Source organism: Alligator mississippiensis, chromosome 3, assembly GCF_030867095.1.
Source record: "Alligator mississippiensis isolate rAllMis1 chromosome 3, rAllMis1, whole genome shotgun sequence".
Lineage (NCBI taxonomy): Eukaryota > Metazoa > Chordata > Crocodylia > Alligatoridae > Alligator > Alligator mississippiensis.
In genome coordinates, this window is record NC_081826.1 from 145102243 (window position 1) to 145119916 (window position 17674).

Consider the following 17674-nt stretch of genomic DNA (forward strand, 5'->3'; position numbering starts at 1 on the left):
AGTCAACCCCCAGCGCAAATGCAGAATTTTTTTTCCTAAACCAGTTGTGCCCAACCTTTCTGGGCTGTAGGTTAGATAAGTGGTGCAGATTCATTCCATGGACCTCAAACCTATGCTCTGTATTGTGCCCTGGCCCTACATGCCAGCCCAATCCAATGCATGGGACCAAGTCATCTGGACACAGGGCTTGGAAATACAGCTGGAGAGATGAGAGGGTTGAGAGGGATGGTGGCAGTGTTAATTGCCATCACTCCCCCACTGTCAAGTTTCTGGACTGCAAGGATCCCCATAGGCCAGATCTGGCCTGTGAGCTGAAGGTTGAACATAACTGTCCTAAATTATCCCTAACAGATGGTTATCCAGCTTCTTCTTGAAAACCTGCAGGACAGGCTATTCTACTGTCTTACTGTTAGAATATACGGAAGGTTTTTCCTGGTCTGCTGTGCTACAACTTAAAGCCAATGTTTCATGTCCTGCCCTCTGTGTCAAGAGAAAAAAAAATGTTGCTCCCCGTCTTTTGCATGACAATTTTTCAAATATTTGAAAACTGCTATCATGTCTCCTTTTAACTATTTTTTCTCCAAGCTTAACGTGCCCCCCCACCCCACCCTTGACCTTTCCTTATACTGTTTGTCTTGAAATCCTTTTATCATTTTTGTCTCCTACTCTGGACCCTCTCCAGTTTCTCCACACGCTTAAAAAAACTGGAGGCCAGAACTAGAATAATATTCTAGTCTGCACTGAACTTAATTCTGCAGTCTCTAATCAAGCTCTCTAATATCAAGCTCTATTCCTATCCTCCTAAGTGTTTATGATCCTTCCCAGTTTTGTGTCATTTTCAAAGTTGATTGGGAAGCTCTCTATTCTGCCATCTAAATAATTAACTAACATGTCCTGAAACCTCCTGCCATTCTGACATTGATCTGTTTATAACTATCCTTCTCTTGAAGTTATTGAGCCAATTATCTATCTAGACCACATTTCTCGCATCTGCTCTTGAGAATGTCCCATGGGATTTTATCAAAAACCTTACTAAAAGTACAAGTACACTATATGTCCACAGATATCCCTTCATCCACTCAACTAGTTACTTTGTCAAAGATCGGAATGGTTTAGCATGATTTGTTCTTAAAAATTCCATGCTGGATGCAAGTGATCAGCTTTTCCTCCTCCAGATATTAAAAAAATATTTTTTATAAATTTTCTCCAGTGATTTCCTAGGTATGACTGTTCTATAATTTGCTAGGTCTTCTTTTTCCCCTCTCTCCTCCAAAAACTAGAAGACAGGAGAATGCTTACAACTTTGAAAATTCTGCTTCCTCCTAGAATATTCCCTAGGACAGAACAAGCATGAGAAATAGGGAAAGTATAGGGCAGCAAATGCTATTCACCATTAAGGTTTAAGTTTAGGTGCAGCCAGTTAAAAACTTAGTGACAAAAGGGTGATGTCTGAATCTTTAAAAGAATGGAGACTCGGCTGCTTTTGAATTAAATAACTTCGCTCCCTCAAAAGGCTATTTTCTGACTCAGCTTTAAGTATAGAAGATGCAAGAACTGTATTAATATCAAAAGATACTGAAACAAGCTGTTATGATGCAACCATTATATCTGCATGAATCTATACCAATTCAAGTGTATTAAAAAGATCTTCCCAGAGCCACCCATCCTAGCCTTCAGACAAGCACCGAACCTCGCCAACCTCATCACCAGAAGCAAACTTCCTCAAGCCCAGAACACACCAAAAGGATCCAGACCGTGCCATGACAAGAAATGCAAAACCTGCCAACACATCTCCACCACTCCCACTATTACTACACCCCACAAAAGAGCCATCAGCATCCCAGGATCTTACAGCTGCACCTCCAGAAATGAAATATACCTCATGCAATGCACCAAATGCCCTGATGGAAAATATGTAGGAGAGACCAAACAACAACTACGCACCAGAATGAACGTGCACTGGAAATCTATCAAAGACAGAAACGCCCAATTACCGGTGGGGGCACATTTCCCACAGGAGGGCCACTCTCTCTCCAATCTCTCAGTCCTGATCCTCAAGGGAAACTTACACAACACTTCCCAGAGACGAGCCTATGAGCTCTATTTCATCAACTTGCTGGATACTAGAGATCAGGGACTAAACATAGACACTGGATTTTTGATACATTACAATCTGCCTGGCAACTGACTCCCCAGCCCAGCCCAGTCCAGCCCCTGGCTTCTTTACTTTTCATTCCATCCAGGAAGAGCACACACCAACTGCTGAAACTTCCTTAGCCTGATGAAGGGTTTTTGAACCCGAAAGCTTGCTTAGTAACTATTCTCCAACTATTTGGGTTGGTCTAATAAAAGGTATCAAATTCACCCAAGGAACCTTGTCTGCCTATGTCCTTAGACCAACACGGCTACAACCTACACCCCTCAAAACTGTTGCAACTTCAACCCTGCTGCTTTCAGAATCAGAGACAGGGGAATTTAACTCACTTGTCTCCAACAGAATTATGAAGGTTGTGCACTTGGATTCTGGACCTGGATCATAACAGCTCATGCAAGCTCCTGAACAGCAGCTTCCCTTCCCCTTTTAAAAGGCTAAAATACAAATTTGTCAATATGTAACCTGGATGGCCCTGGTCCCAAACAAAGTTGAGGAACAAAGATAGTGGTGCTGCACGGTACAGAAATAATGTCAGGAACAAAACTGGGAAGGAGAGTGGACACAAGAAAGCCAAACCCACAACCCTCCAAAAGAAGGGGGCCCTTAATTCTGAAGTTAAGGTTGGAGGAATAAAAGAAAATAAATATAAAAACTGCAAAACAAACAAAGGGTAGCCAGGCTTTGAATAAGAAAATACCCAAATGCTTGTTTCCTGCCTGGTGGTTAAGAGGAACTGAAGTGGGAAATGTGCAGCACCCTTTATTCCTTCAACACTGAAGGCATACCAGAAAAGGAGCTGGGCTTCATTCTACAGGTACCAATGGGAACATTTAAATAAATAAGTCAAGTAAAAAGTCTCCCAAGGCCAGGAGCTGAGCATTCCCAAAATTGACACTGTATATGGACAACTGCTCAAAAGAGAATTCAAAAACTTAAAAAAATAAATAAGATTAGCCATATCTTACCTGATATTTCAATTAGAAAAGCTTTCCCATTAAAAATAAGTTATAAACATGTGCCTGAACCCCAGATGCAACTCACTGAAAGATTAGTACACTTAAATGCTTTTAAGGACTGGGGCCAGTAACACTCATGTAAATATCTCTACTCTTTTGTTTTTAAGTCACAGAGGTCACAAAAGTGTTTATATGGAACCCACTGAACCTGGCCTTATGTCCATGCAAGTCCCAACATTTTAAGCACAGAGAAATCATGTTGTGGGAAAGAAGCATCTTCTCTCCTTTTAGCTCAACAGCTTAGTGGTTAGGGAACTTACCCAGGAGACAGGAGATGCAGGTTTTAGGCCTCCCTCAGAAGCATTTAAACCTCCATCTCCTGCCTCCCAGCAGAGAACTCTAACTACAAGGTCATATTCTAGGCATTACCTACATCAGGGGTGGGCAAAGTCTGGCCTGTGGACCAGACTGGCCTATTACTGCCCAGCAGCCCCTGCAGCAACAGCTCCTTCTGCCTGCCACCAGCCCTGCTGCCTGGGCAGGACCATCCACATCCCACCCACCACTGGGGTGGGACCCATGCATGCAGGGTGCGGGGCCGGGACGGGGACACAGCCGGAAGCGAGATGGGCGGGTGGGACTGGACAGACCCCAGGATCTTGATGGGGGCCGGGGCCAGGGCAGAGCTGCAATCCGCTGCCCACACGCCCCTGCAATGAGCACAGTTTCTGCAGGCAGGAGCATGCAGAGATAGGGTTGCCAACCCTCCTGAATTGGCGGAGAGTCTACTAAAATCAGCAAAGATCTCCCAGTGACTACTGAAAGCAATCTGGGAAATTGATATTGTGAACGGGCTGAACAGTACAATTAATGACTAGAAGTGCACCAATACATCGGTCCCATATCGGATTGGCACCGAAATAAGGAAAACTGACTGTACTGGCAAACAGCTTTTTGGCTGATATGGCTGATGATGTCATCAATAAATGCTCTGTGCATGTGCACAGCCTCAGTGCAACACACAAGTGCCCAGGAGTACAGTCAGGTCTGGCTAGTAAGTCTGTTGTGAGGGAAGGGGCATGGGGGGGGGGGGGGTACACACAGATCGAGGTCCCCGTGATGAGACGGAGTGGGTCTGGGGCAAGGGCAGGCACTGCACAGCCAGGGCAGGGCATAGGGTAGGGGGTAGCTGCCAATGCTGCGTGCACCCCAGGGGGCAAGTGGCCCCAGATCTGTACGCAGGGTGATGGCAGGCTCCCGCTGCAGGCTGGGGCTGGGAATCTTTTCCCGGCAGGGGATCTGGGCCAGGGCTGCTCATGGGACGGGTGACAGCAGCACTGGGAGGAGGGCTATGGTGAATTTTGGGGTGGCTGCTGCCCACCCCGTAGCCCCCTCACAGCACTGTCACCCCCGCCCTGAGCACAGCCCCATCCCAGCCCCTCTGCCGGGAAGAGCGCAGCGCCACCTCCAGCCCCAACCCCAGCCCACAGCAGCAGCCTGCCCTTGCCCTGTTCACAGATCCAAGGGCACATGCTGCCCATGCCCTCCTGGGGTGTGTCTAGGGGCACAGGCTGCCCCTCCTGCACCCCCCGAACGAGCCATGATGTGCAGTGCCTGCCCCTGCACCAGACCTACTCCCTCCCTCACCATGGGGGCCTCAATCTGCACCCCACGCTCCTTCAGCCATCGGCATCAGCCCCCCAAAAATCTCTATTGGTGCACCCCTATTAATGACATTAAGTCATGTTGGAAAAAATCTCCCAGAGTAGCTTCAGTCAGAGTTGGCAACCCCAAGCAAAGAGTGGATCACAAGTCTGCCTCAGCTCCAGCCCCACGCTGTCACCGCTGCAAGATCCCAGGCCCAGCGCAGCAACCTGCCCAACCACATGCCATGGAGATTGTGCTGTCATGACCCCGCTGCTCCCTGGGTCTTCATGGACGGGCTGCTGGGAAATGGAATCCAGCTGCTGGCTGGATCCACCATTTTGCCTACCCCTGACGTAGACCCTTCTCCAGCCCTCCTTTTCCAGATGGCACATTGCCCAGCCAAGGAAAGGATATAGATGTGTTTAGGAGGAAGAAAAAACAAACAAAGAAACAAACAAAGGGGATATGTAGTATCTTGGAAGGAAGGGAGACCTAGTTCCAACCTAGGCCATAGCTCCTAGTGGGCAGAAACTTTCACAGTACTGTTCATCTATTTTATCCTATGATTATTAAATGCAAGATACAGTGGATCACCTTTTAAGAGGTAGCCTGGAGAAGCACCTAGGAAATGCCAAGCCTATGGCCTGGTGGTTAGAGTACTCTGCTGGGAAGGAGATGGAGGTTGCCCCTCCTGCTCCCTGGGCAAGGGCCCCAACCTCTAGGATAGAGGGCTGAAAGTCAGAAGGGTCCCACCCCCACCCTAATGAAAGAGAATCCCAAATAGTGTGTAAGTGCCAAAAACTGAACTTGCACAGCTGTGTATGTGCCATTTATGCACATAAACCAAAATATGAGATCACCTTTAAAACATTTTGCGGCTTGTGCATAATGTCACCCTCAAATTCTTTCTAGCTTTAATATGGGCTGTATAGTTTATGCAAATAAGACATATCCAAAATCCCATGCAAGCCATAAAGTTTAGATACCTAATACATTTTGCAGTTTTCCCATTTTCTAAAAAGGACTGCTTTTGTTTTAGTATCTCTTAACCTCTTTTTCTATTTATTTCTCCTTTTAAAACTGAACTAATCTCAGGTAGTAGGCTCTTGTCAGTGGCATTACTTAAAGAATAATTTTGATAACCCTGTTTTAAAGAGCAAGTCATCATGATAGAATTGTCACTGGAAAAAAACAGAAAGAATTTTTTTTTAAATAATCATAAAGCATGACTAAAGTATGTAAATCTATATGCCACTGAGTATAATCATCAACCCTCTCTTAACCTAACTCTTGATAGGAAAAAGCTAATGTAACCCCCATTCTTCAGAAACCTACAAGTAGGACCTGAACTTCAAAGACCTGCAAGAGCAGGGAGGAGGAGGGAAAAAAAACAGGCATACTTGTGCAGTTGGCACTTTGAGAATATACGTTTTTATTTTACAGGATGTTTTTAGCTGTTACAGTTGCAAATAAAGCCCTGTGAATTCTTATCTGCAGATATGTCTGAACCAAGGAGCTCACAGAAATATAAGTCTGTCAGTTCATCTTAATTGGATTTTGAATATGTTGTTTGGCCATAAGCAAGTGATGCCTACCCTACCATCACTTTTTTTCCCCCCAATAAAGCTGACACTCAAGGATCCCAAATAGTACAGAAGTGCATATGTTCAAATGAGATATATTCTTGGCAGCATTTCAAAAGTTGGGCTTAGTTTGTAGATGTAATGTCTGTACCTGGCTGAAGTGTTTACACTTTTACCAATATAAGTGATCAGAAATGAGTCTACACCTATAACAGAACAGAAATTCAGCACACACAAACTGGTTTAAAAATGGCAGAACCTAGTCTAAGATTTGCTCCCCCAACCAAAAAGCGACTGCATGTTCTGTTTGCTACCAATCTAAACTACACCACTTGGGCTTTTTAAATGTCTGTACCTAACCTTAGATATTTTTCTTTACAATCTGAGCCTCGCTTTGTAATTCTGAGTGCAAAACACCTTCTTGTGAGATGAAAAGTAGACTGTGTTGAACAACTCATTAAATTGAAAGTGATATAACAAGCCACATATTCACAAAGGCAAGCACAAAAATCAGCTTGTCTTGTTACTGTGTAATACACAAAACTTTTGTACGCATGTAAAAAGGTGCTAGCAATCATTCAACTGAAATTAGTGTGTAGTATTTTAATGAACATTCAAACTGGCAAATGTATAAACTATATAAAAAAATACTGGTGTACTTGTTTTGGTTTCAATTGCAAATTTTCAGCGTGTTAAATTTATATTGGCATTTTCCAACAGAATCAACATAAATGTTTACATAAATCATGTTCTTTATATAGAAGGTATTAAATAATATAACCACTTAATTGGATTCTTTACCCTAGCTTTAATCAACTAAATATTTATCAAAAAGCAACATTAATTCTTCAAAATTTGGTACTGACGTTACAATCTGATTAATCTACAGAAATGTGGTTACCAAATAAGCTATTTTTAGCAAGACAGTTCCTAGCCCTGTTTTCTTGCTTCTATGGCAACATGAAAGCTACATTATGCAATTTCATCTGTTGTTTCATTCAAGATTACTGTTGAGTAATATAACTGAAAACCAAGAATATTTTACATCTTACTGCCCATTTATCAAATTACCTGCTATTAAAAAATCTAATTCAGAATCTCTAGCAAGAGAAAGAATTCAATTGAATGACTATGTCAACTGCTCACAAGCTCCCACAACATAATCTAGTTAAATGGTTTTTTTTTAAATTACATGGACTACAGAAATTCCTAAATATATGGCTGGACTTCTCCCCGCACCCTTTAACTGCCTCTGTATTATTCTAGAAATACTAATGGTCAATCATGATATAATCTAATTCTCCACAAAAAACCTAAAAAAATCTACACCTCTTTCCCCTCCACTCTATAAGTAGGTTTGAACATTAACAGATTGAAGAAAATCACAAGCAATCCCTCTAAAGAGAAGAAACACTTGGAAACAGCATTCCAGAAGTTACCAAAGGCCCATTCTCCCTCCAAAAGTGTGGTACCTTGAAGGTGGGAAAGAGACACAGTAGGAAAAAGGTGCTGTCCACGCTCACAAAATTACTGAATGGAAAAATCAAAAGGCAGTGAGGTTAAGCTCCACGGACAGATGTGATCAGAAATAAGAGATCTACATCCATCACATTTCTGACTGAAGCACTGTCCTTGAGAATAAAAAAAAATGTACATCTTTTAACAGTTAGGAGTTCCACCTCTCTTTCTGCTACAGGGTTGAGAGTCAGGAGCTATAATACTGTCCAATAAGTACAATGGCTTTACAAATAAGATTACTTATATCTAAAATAAGTTTTCTGTTTCTGTATGTAGTAGGAAAACACGTCTTGAGGGGGAATGGATGGGAATACAATAACCAAGCTTTTCTACTCGAACTCTGTTTTGTCACTGAGATTTTACTGATCCTGACAAGATACATGGGTTATGAACTGTGTATACAATTCATCTCATGTTGATGCTTAAAGATGGACATTCCAAGCCAAATCTCATGAGAAAGGGACAAAACATTGAAGAACAATGTCTAAAAAGAGATTTTAAAGACAAAGCAATGACAATCATCCATCACAACAAATAAGGTGACAACCTTTGGTGACAACTTACCTATGTTAGTGTCCAACATATAAAAAAGTGGCAAAATAAGGCAACCATTTATTTTACATTTGTTTTACCATTACCTAAGTTATTTCATCCCTCTGCATCCCGTTTTCTCTATTTTATCCATCTGTTGCATTATTATAGTCCTACAAGTTTCATTTACTTTTCTGTACAGCATCTAGCATAAGTCCCAAACCCACCTCCTATAATACAGATAGCAATACACCACTGTACTACAGGGCTAGATTGTGACTTGACTAGAAGTCTGTGTAAGGCTACATATGGAAATAGGAGCCTCCCAGCTATACCTTTGGATTTTCACTCTGGACACCAAACTGGATACAAAAAAAGGATGGGGAATGAATAGAAGAAAGGCTTTAGCCATATCACAAACAGACCAGACAGCTGAGCTGACAAAGGGTATGAAAATTTGCTACTGGTAACTCTAAGAAAACTGCTGACCCTTAGAAGCGAAAGTATGGGGGAATGCAGGAATCCACATCAGACCATCATCTGAAGAACAAACACTTCTTGGGGTATCACGCAGGGTAGTACAACTTGATTAACTGAGCTCTGTCAATCATAATTACTGGTCCTGTGCTCAGAATCAGCACATGCCAAAAAGTACTTTAGAAATATTTTACTTAGAGGCATCAGTCCCATTTATGTAGTGCTGCTTTTCACACATATCCCCTTGTCGCAGAGCACTGAGGTGCCCTGCTCCTAGAGGGCAGAAACTGCCAGAGGAAAAGCTCTGGCAGTGCATAGGGAGCCCTAGCAGGGAATAGGAACCCACCTGTGGGTTGCCAGGGCAATTGGAGGGAGCAAATGACCCACACCTGCCAGCGGTCAGCTGCCTGTAGGAGGCAGAGGCTGGCTCTTATAAAGCCCAGCACTGAGGCCAGGCTAGCAGTTCCCTGCCAGCAGTCAGAGAGACAGAAGCTCCTGGAGTAGGGATGCGAGAAACAGCGAGACCTGCAGGTACTGCTTGAGCAGAGTTATAGATGGCAGCTCTAGGGCGTTTGTGCAATGTGGTTTAGCCAGGCAGCTTTACATTATGTTATAGCCAGGAGGCTCGAGTTTCTGTAGTATTTTGTTGTTTATTACACCGGTGGTTTGGGTGAGGCTATAAGGGGTTGGAGGAGGCCTCATTGGGGCCTCACAACGAAGTGTGAGGACCCCAGCACCAGAGTGGACGCAGTATACTCATAGGAACCCACAGTGGTGTGGGGGCCCCAGCGCCAGTGAGGGTGCAGCGTACTCAGGGGGAACCCACAGTGGCGTGGGGACCCCGGCGCCAGTGAGGGCGCAGTATCCTTAAAGGGGCCTCACAGTGGAGTGTGAGGACCCCGGCGCCCAGGAAGGTGCAGCTTACGGGGTGCTTAGACCCCAGCCCCAGAGAGGGGCGTTTTGAGAAGCCCAGTGCGGGTGTGACGAGCCCCAGAGAGGGGGCACGATTGAGAAGCCCCAGTGTGGGCGTGGCGAGTCCCAGAAAGGGGGCGATATTATTGGAAAGCCCAAGTTGGGCACGGCGAGCCCTGGAGAGGGGGGTGCCTCATTGAGAAGCCCAGTGTGGGCGTGGCGAGCCCAGAGAGGGGGCTGTTATACTGAGAAGCCCAGTGCGGGCCTGGCAAGCCCCAGAGAAGGGGGCAGCACTTGAGAAGGCCTCAGAGAAGGGGGCGGGAGTGTATGTAGAGCGAGAGTGACAGTCCAAAGTCAATTCCATCTGCGAGGCTTGGGGTGTGGTATCAGGGGTGGTTGGAGCCACGCACAGCCCCCAAGGCTAGGGTGCCCCTAAAGCACCCATCATACAGTGAGACCCACAAGGAGTCCAGGAAATCAAGGGGTCCGAATAAATATAGAGAAGTGTCACAGGGCGTAAGGCAGCCTCCCAAACAATTTAAACCATCAAAGACGTGGCGGGCGAGAAACAGAGGGTGCCCTTGGGCCAACTAGACACGGAGAGGGGGCCTTAAGGAGATCACGGCCCTCCTGTAGGACCCCGCCATGACACCCCTATTTAAGTTTCTTATCCATCTAGCCAGCTACCTAGCTATATTTGATGAAAATCATATATGATAAATATATGATGATGGGGTGTGTGTGTGTGTATGTGTGGGGGGGGGGGGGGGCGGGTGCTGACAGACATGCAGCTCCCTGCTCTAATTTATGGTGCTTTACAGAAAGCAGCATGAGTTAGTGACCCCCCCCCACACACACACACCTGGCCTGACAGATGGTCATTATTTGGTGGGGGGGACTGAGCTCCACTTTGAAGCCAATCCAACAAGAGGAGCTGCCTGCCTGCAGCCTCTGTCCCCAAGGCCTGTCTTCTTCCCCTGCAGCATGCTCCCCCTCCATCTCCCCTCCCTTCCTGTAGACAGCACCAGAACTGGGGGAGTGCTTGGGGAGGAGGTACAGGGCTAGGGGAGAGAGGCTGCAGGCAGGCAGCTCCTCCGCTGGATCAGCTCCAAAGCGGAGCTCAGTCCTTCCACCAAACAGTGAACATCTGCTGGGTCAAGGGGTGGGTGCTGTTCTAACTCATGGCGCTTTCTGTAAAGTGCCATAAGTTAGACTGGGGGGAGCTTCACGTCTGTCAGCACCCACACACGCAAATCCTCATATATTTATCATATATGACTTTCATCAAATATACATTCATATCTAGCTTTTCATCATCTATTTAGGCACCATGTATTTATATGATAAAATGAAAAGCTTTATATATGAAAAACTATATATAGTAAAAAGAACTTTAATAGGGAACCTATATGAAAAGCAGCACTACATGGGACTGATGAAAAGTCATATGCACGCGCACTCCCCCCCCCCAACATTAGGGCTGTCAATGAATCTGCGTTAAGGTGTACGATTAACACAACCAATACCAATTCATGCATTCATTTTTTTTAATTCGTTAATCACACGTGTTTTGGAGCCTGTGCCCAGGCTGCCCTGTGGCACCTCTTTGCTGCTGTTACCGCCACCTCTAGGCTGCTCAGCGGGGCAATGCTAGCACTGCAGAGGAGCCACAGGGCAGCCCAGACACGGGTTCTGGGCAGCTGAAGCAGGAAAGACCCAGCAGCGGAGAGGGGAAGGGGCCACATTTCCCCCACACCCAGCAACAGCTTCAGGCTGGCGCCACCACCTGCCCCCACCAGGCTTCCCCACCACCTGTGTGCTATGGACACCTGGGGTAAGTGCCCTACCTTGCCCACCCTCTTCTATCTCCCTCCCTCAGCCGAGGTCACCCTCACTGAAACTCCCATAGAAGCCGAACTCCGGGAGCTATATGTGGGCCAAATTTTGGGGTGAGGGGAAACAGCAGGGATAGGGGGCTGTGGATTGGGATTGAGGGGTACCAGCATAGCCTGGGGGGGGGGCAAGGGACCTTGGGTGGGGAGTGCAGGGCACTGACAGTGCCAGGGGGCTGCAGATCAGGAGTGATGGGCAGCAGCGGGGATGGGGGGGGGCTGTAGGTTGGGAGCGAGGGGCACTGGCAGAGCCTGTGGGGATAAGGGACTGTTGATCAGAAGTGAGAAGCACTGACAGGGCCAGGTGTCTGTGGGTACTGTACAGTTTATATTCTGTGTTGTACCTGACAACAATTTATCTGAAAATGTAGGAAAAAAATCCAAAAATATGTATAAAAATGGGATTTTATTATTGTTCAACGGTGCAATTAAAATTGCAATTAATCTCAACTATGTTTAACCTCATGATTAACTGTGATTATTTTTAATCATCTGACAGCCCCAATACATATATATACACATATGTAAATGAAAAAATCAACTAGCAGGAAAAACAGAAAAGAGTTATAATGGGTACTTTGCAACACTGTGTGCAAGACTAAAAAATTGAATTACAAAGGCTTCCAAGACATCCTGTAAAATTTCTATAATCACATATGATATAACAAAACAACTTACAGCTTTTGAACTTCAGGCCATAATGTATTCTGCAACAAGTGATCTTCTGTGGGAGGTTCTACAAGATATAATTTGTTTGGTTTAGTTATGAATTTTTTGGCCAGCTAAGCTCTTTCAACATTATACTCTAACTCAGTGGCTTTCAACCTGTGGTATTTTTGGAAATAGTCTACAGACACCTGGGGGTCCAGAGACTATATCTAAGGAGATAGATAACTTGGATCAATCAAAAGTATGGGAATACTCACACTTACAATTCAGAAGGGTCCACACCTCAATTTGAAACTTCCAAAGGAGTTTGCACCTCCATTCTAAATCATTTAGGGGTCCACAAATGAAAAAAGGTTGAAAACCACTTCTCATTCAAAATATAATATTTGAACTGCATACCTGTAAGGATCAAGGGTTGAAAGTAAATCTCAGGATACTGATCAGAAATGCTATTAAATTTGTCCTTGTCCTCAGCTGGTTGAGCTGCTATGTCTCCTATTCAAAATAGGAATTTAATTCAGTGAGTGAGAGCATACTTGACAACAAGAAACTGTCACTTGGAGAACCTTGTAGTTTTAGAACAGAAATTCCTTGGATTAAGTTTTCTCTATTTCCAAAAATATGGTAATAAGGGAGTTGTGAACTAGTGGTTAACTATAAAACACAAACACACATTTAATATGCATCTAATAAAAGAGGGCAAGGGAAATGCATCAATCAAACAAAAAGGATGAAATGGAAAACTTGTTACCCAGTTACTCTATTTGTGGACTGACCTTCCCCCAAGTCCGAGACAACAGGACACTCACTTTCCAAAAATCTTGGGGGCCTTTCAGCCATTAATCTCTAGGAGCTGGCCTAATCTCTAGCTGGCTTCTCCCCTTGAGCCACAGGCGTATGGAATATTTTGAAAGATACGTGGTACCTAAATAATCAGTCTAGGTTTCAGCACCGCAAATAACGATTACTTTTCGTTGACTTCAGTAGCAGCTGGCAAGTGCTCAACCCAGCTTTAGGCATCTACATTCAAATTACTAAGTAAGGCAAAATTCAGTCCTTAACATGACCCTGAAAGAGCTACTGGCAAGCTACCCACGGATCTCATCTAAGGCAAAGCCGATTTCAGAAGTCAGCCTCAAAGGAAGTATTCATTTCTTGATTCTGAATATTTTGCCTCCCTTCCTTAACATCAGCAACACTTATATGTTCCGAGACCTCCTGTATGTGGGATACCTTCATGGTGAATAATGCCTCTGTGAGGTAAAAAAAAAAAAAAAAAAGGTTAAGCCTATAGGGATTAACAAATATTGATAATGTTGCCAGAAGACCATTCGAGTGTTACAGAATTCTTTTATACCTCCTGTTGCCCTTTCCACTGAAAATATTGCTGTGAAATAGGCCAAGTTCCTTCCGATCCCATCTACAATTAATTTTATTTACATATGAAAATGTTTCAATGTATAGAACCACTTATTCCATCTAACTATGAAAGGACTGGGTGGCGAATTGGCTGGAGGGTCACACCCAGAGAGTCGTGGTGGATGGGTCGGCTTCGACCTGGAAGGGTGTGGGCAGTGGGGTCCCGCAGGGCTCAGTCCTTGGACCAATACCCTTTAATGTCTTCATCAGCGACTTGGACGAGGGAGTGAAATGTACTCTGTCCAAGTTTGCAGATGACACAAAGCTATGGGGAGAGGTGGACACGCCGGAGGGCAGGGAACAGCTGCAGGCAGACCTGGACAGCTTAGACAAGTGGGCAGAAAACAACAGAATGCAGTTCAACAAGGAGAAATGCAAAGTGCTGCACCTAGGGAGGAAAAATGTCCAGCACACCTACAGCCTAGGGAATGACCTGCTGGGTGGCACGGAAGTGGAAAGGGATCTTGGAGTCCTAGTGGACTCCAAGATGAACATGAGTCGGCAGTGTGACGAAGCCATCAGAAAACCCAATGGCACTTTTCGTCATGCATCTGCTGATGCACGATATAGGTCCAAGGAGGTGATACTTCCCCTCTATCAGGAGCTGGTCAGACCGCAGTTGGAGTACTGCGTGCAATTCTGGGCACCACAATTCAAGAGGGATGCGGATAACCTGGAGAGGGTCCAGAGAAGGGCCGCTCGTATGGTTAAGGGCTTGCAGACCAAGCCCTACGAGGAGAGACTAGAGAAACTGGACCTTTTCAGCCTCCACAAGAGAAGGTTGAGAGGCGACCTTGTGGCTGCCTATAAGTTCATCACAGGGGCACAGAAGGGAATTGGTGAGTATTTATTCACCAAGGCGCCCCCGGGGGTTACAAGAAATAATGGCCACAAGCTAGCAGACAGCAGATTTAGATTGGACATTAGGACGAACTTCTTCACAGTTCGAGTGGCCAAGGTCTGGAACGGGCTCCCAAGGGAGGTGGTGCTCTCCCCTACCCTGGGGTTCTTCAAGAGGAGGTTAGATAACCATCTAGCTGGGGTCATCTAGACCCAGCACTCTTTCCTGCCTATGCAGGGGGTCTGACTCAATGATCTATTGAGGTCCCTTCCAACCCTAACATCTATGAATCTATGACTGGTTGTTCTCATGGCCAGACTTGAAAAACAAAAGAAAATAAAGATATTTTCCTGAACTAAATCAATTCTACAAAGGTATATTTTAACTGCTTTTGTTACATCTAACCTGTGCTACCAAGATCACTGTCTTTCATTTGCCAATTTTTTGAGCATCTTGGAGGGGGGGAAATAATTAACTATGGCTTATGAATCCATTTTTCACACAAAGAACTACCTTGGCCCTAACAGATACTGTAAGACACACATCATCTCGTGTCAGATAATCTGGAGAGGATGCTCGCTCAAATTATATTGACCAAGAAGCAAATTTTATGAGCAGACTCCCAGAAGAAATAGGCTTAACACAGAGCCTCAGTACCATCTGTGATCGATCAGAAACTAAGTATTTAAACACAGATGGGAGATAATATTTTAGCCCCAAACTTATGCTTTTCTGAGAGAAATCCAAAAGAGCTGTGTAACAAGGAACCAGAAAGTTCCTGTCACGTTAAGAGGAAAGTGTAGCAGGCTAAGCTGAATCAGGGAGGACTTGCAGCTAGGAAACAAGCTACATGCTAATGCAGGGATGGGCAAAATACGGCTCGTGGGCCAGATCCAACCCACCAGACCATTCTACCTGGCCCACAGGGCCCCTAAAAAATTTAGAAAATTTATATTTATCTGCCCCAGCTACAAAAGTGACAGAAGCCAGGGCCAGTAGAACCCAGGGGAAGTCATGGCAGGACCCTGAACAGCAAGGCCCACCCAGCCCCGGCTCCAGACCCATGGCCCCAGCCGGAAGCCCCTGCCTAGCAGAGGCAGCTGACCTGGGATCATTGGGCTGTTCCTGCCTCGCTGTGCCAAAGTGAGAAATTCAGGTAAAAAGGGAGGGGCGGGGAAGACCACGGGCAAACGCCTGAGTCTTTGGGGCCAGACTGGGCCAGCTCCTGCTGAGTCCCTCAGCCCAGCCGTGTGGCTGGGAGCTGCATAGCACAGAGCAGCCAGCTGGCGGGCAGGAAAGTGGGCAAGTGGTGGCAGGGGCGGGTGGAAGCGAGCGGGCATGTGGGAGCGTGGGGCCTGCCCAGTGTCCTGGTGCCAGTGCCAGCAAGGCCCAGAACGTGGTGGCAGGAGCACAGCACGTGGGTTGGCAGGGTTCTATGGAGTCGGGCTGGGTTGCGCCAGCAGTGAGAGAGGGTAGCTGGCCCGGTTCCATAGAGCCCCTGCCAGCCAGGACCCCACGCTCCTGTTGCCCCGCTCTGTGCCCCACTGGAGCTGGCCCTGGGACACCAGCGCAGGCTCCATGCTCCCACTCGGCTGTCATTGGCTCCCACGCGCCTGCTAGCTTCCAGTCTCCCTTCCCTCAGCACTACAGGCAGGGACCAGCACATGCAGTCCCAGCCCCGCGCACCCCACACTTGCCCATCTGGGCTGAGCAGCAGCGGCAGGGGACAAAATGCTTAGCATGCGGGAAAGCGGCCCTTCCCTCTCCCCGTGGCTGAGAGTTCCTAGTGCAGCCGCCCAGAGCCTACACAGCACTGTCTTGTGTCTCTGCCCAGCGGGGCAGTGGTGGCAACGCAGAGCAGGCACAGGCAGCCCCGTGTGGGCTCTGAGTGGCTGCACCAGGAAGTACTGGCAGCAGGAGGGGCAGGGGCCATTTTTTCCCCACGCTGAGCTGCAATTTGTTCTGCGCCACCGCTGCTCAGCATGGGCCCTGTGCCAGCTCCGGGCATGCCTGTCAGAGCTGAGCAGCAGCAGCAACAGCTGGGCAGAAACTGCTGCTTGGCATGGGGGAAAGTGCCCCTCCACCACCACCGTCAAGCAGTTTTTGGTGTGGCTGCCCTAGGCTGCAGTGTGGCTCCTTCACCGCCACTTGTGAGCTGCTCTGCAGCTGCTCCACAGAGTCACTGCTGCCGCACTGGGCAGCCCAGAGGCAGTGGTGAAGGAGCCATACCTCAGCCTAGCATGGCACATGCTCCAGGCAGCCACATCAAAAACTGCCCAGCGGTGGCGAGGGGGGGGCACTTTTGCTGCATGCGGCTGGGCAATGCAGAGCAGGCGTGGGGCTCACTGGGGTTGCACGCTGTTGGCAGTGGCGGGGAGGTGCTGCAGGGTGCGTGGGCTCCAGGCTGTTGCAGGGTGGGGGCAGGTGCTCAGGGGGGCGCATGCAGGAGGCACGCCCACATACCCTCAAACCCTTCCTACAAACCCCACACCCTTCCCCCCACACCCCACAAATACTGTACCCCCCCACACACACATCCCCACAATCCCTCCATACCCACCCACCCACAGCTCCCCACAAACCCCACACACACCCATCCACACCCCCCAACACCTCTGCACACCCCACACAATATACAAGAGTAAGACTGTATTTTGAGCTATTCTGATCACTTCTACATATACAGCACAAACGCACACAAATCAGGACAATTTTTTTAATTAAATTAAAAAATATTATTATGGGTGTTTGATTTTTAGTATATCATTTGGTTTTATTCCCCTAAGATAGCAAACCATCTTCCTCAAAGGAGTACTTCCAGGGACAAGGGGAGGGACTTCTGGTGGCAAAGGTCAGAGGTTAGGGGCAGGACTTCCAGTCCTAAGATTGCGATGGGGGTGGAGGGAAGCACCTGTTAAGAGGCAGGGCTACCCATGAGGTTCTCGACAGCTTGCCAAAATTTGGTAAGTGGCCCTCCACCCAAAAAAGTTGCCCGCCCCTGCACTAATTAACTGGCTGCCACCAAACAGACAGACTGTGAGTCACAGGTAGAAGCTAACCCTGGGAAGGTAACT

General features: G+C 46.7%; 1 protein-coding gene across 3 annotated transcripts in view; it reads right to left on the reverse strand.

Annotated features, from left to right (window-relative positions):
- ELP2 (elongator acetyltransferase complex subunit 2) overlaps positions 1-17674 on the reverse strand; it is a 109490-nt gene that overhangs the window by 9577 nt on the left and 82239 nt on the right. For all 3 annotated transcript variants that reach the window (XM_059724475.1, XM_006277281.4, XM_019491094.2), the window contains 2 exons: positions 12740-12835; positions 12350-12407 (listed from right to left, as the gene is read on the reverse strand). In XM_059724475.1, the coding sequence (XP_059580458.1) occupies positions 12350-12407; positions 12740-12835 (154 nt within the window). The remainder of the gene's footprint in view (positions 1-12349; positions 12408-12739; positions 12836-17674) is intronic.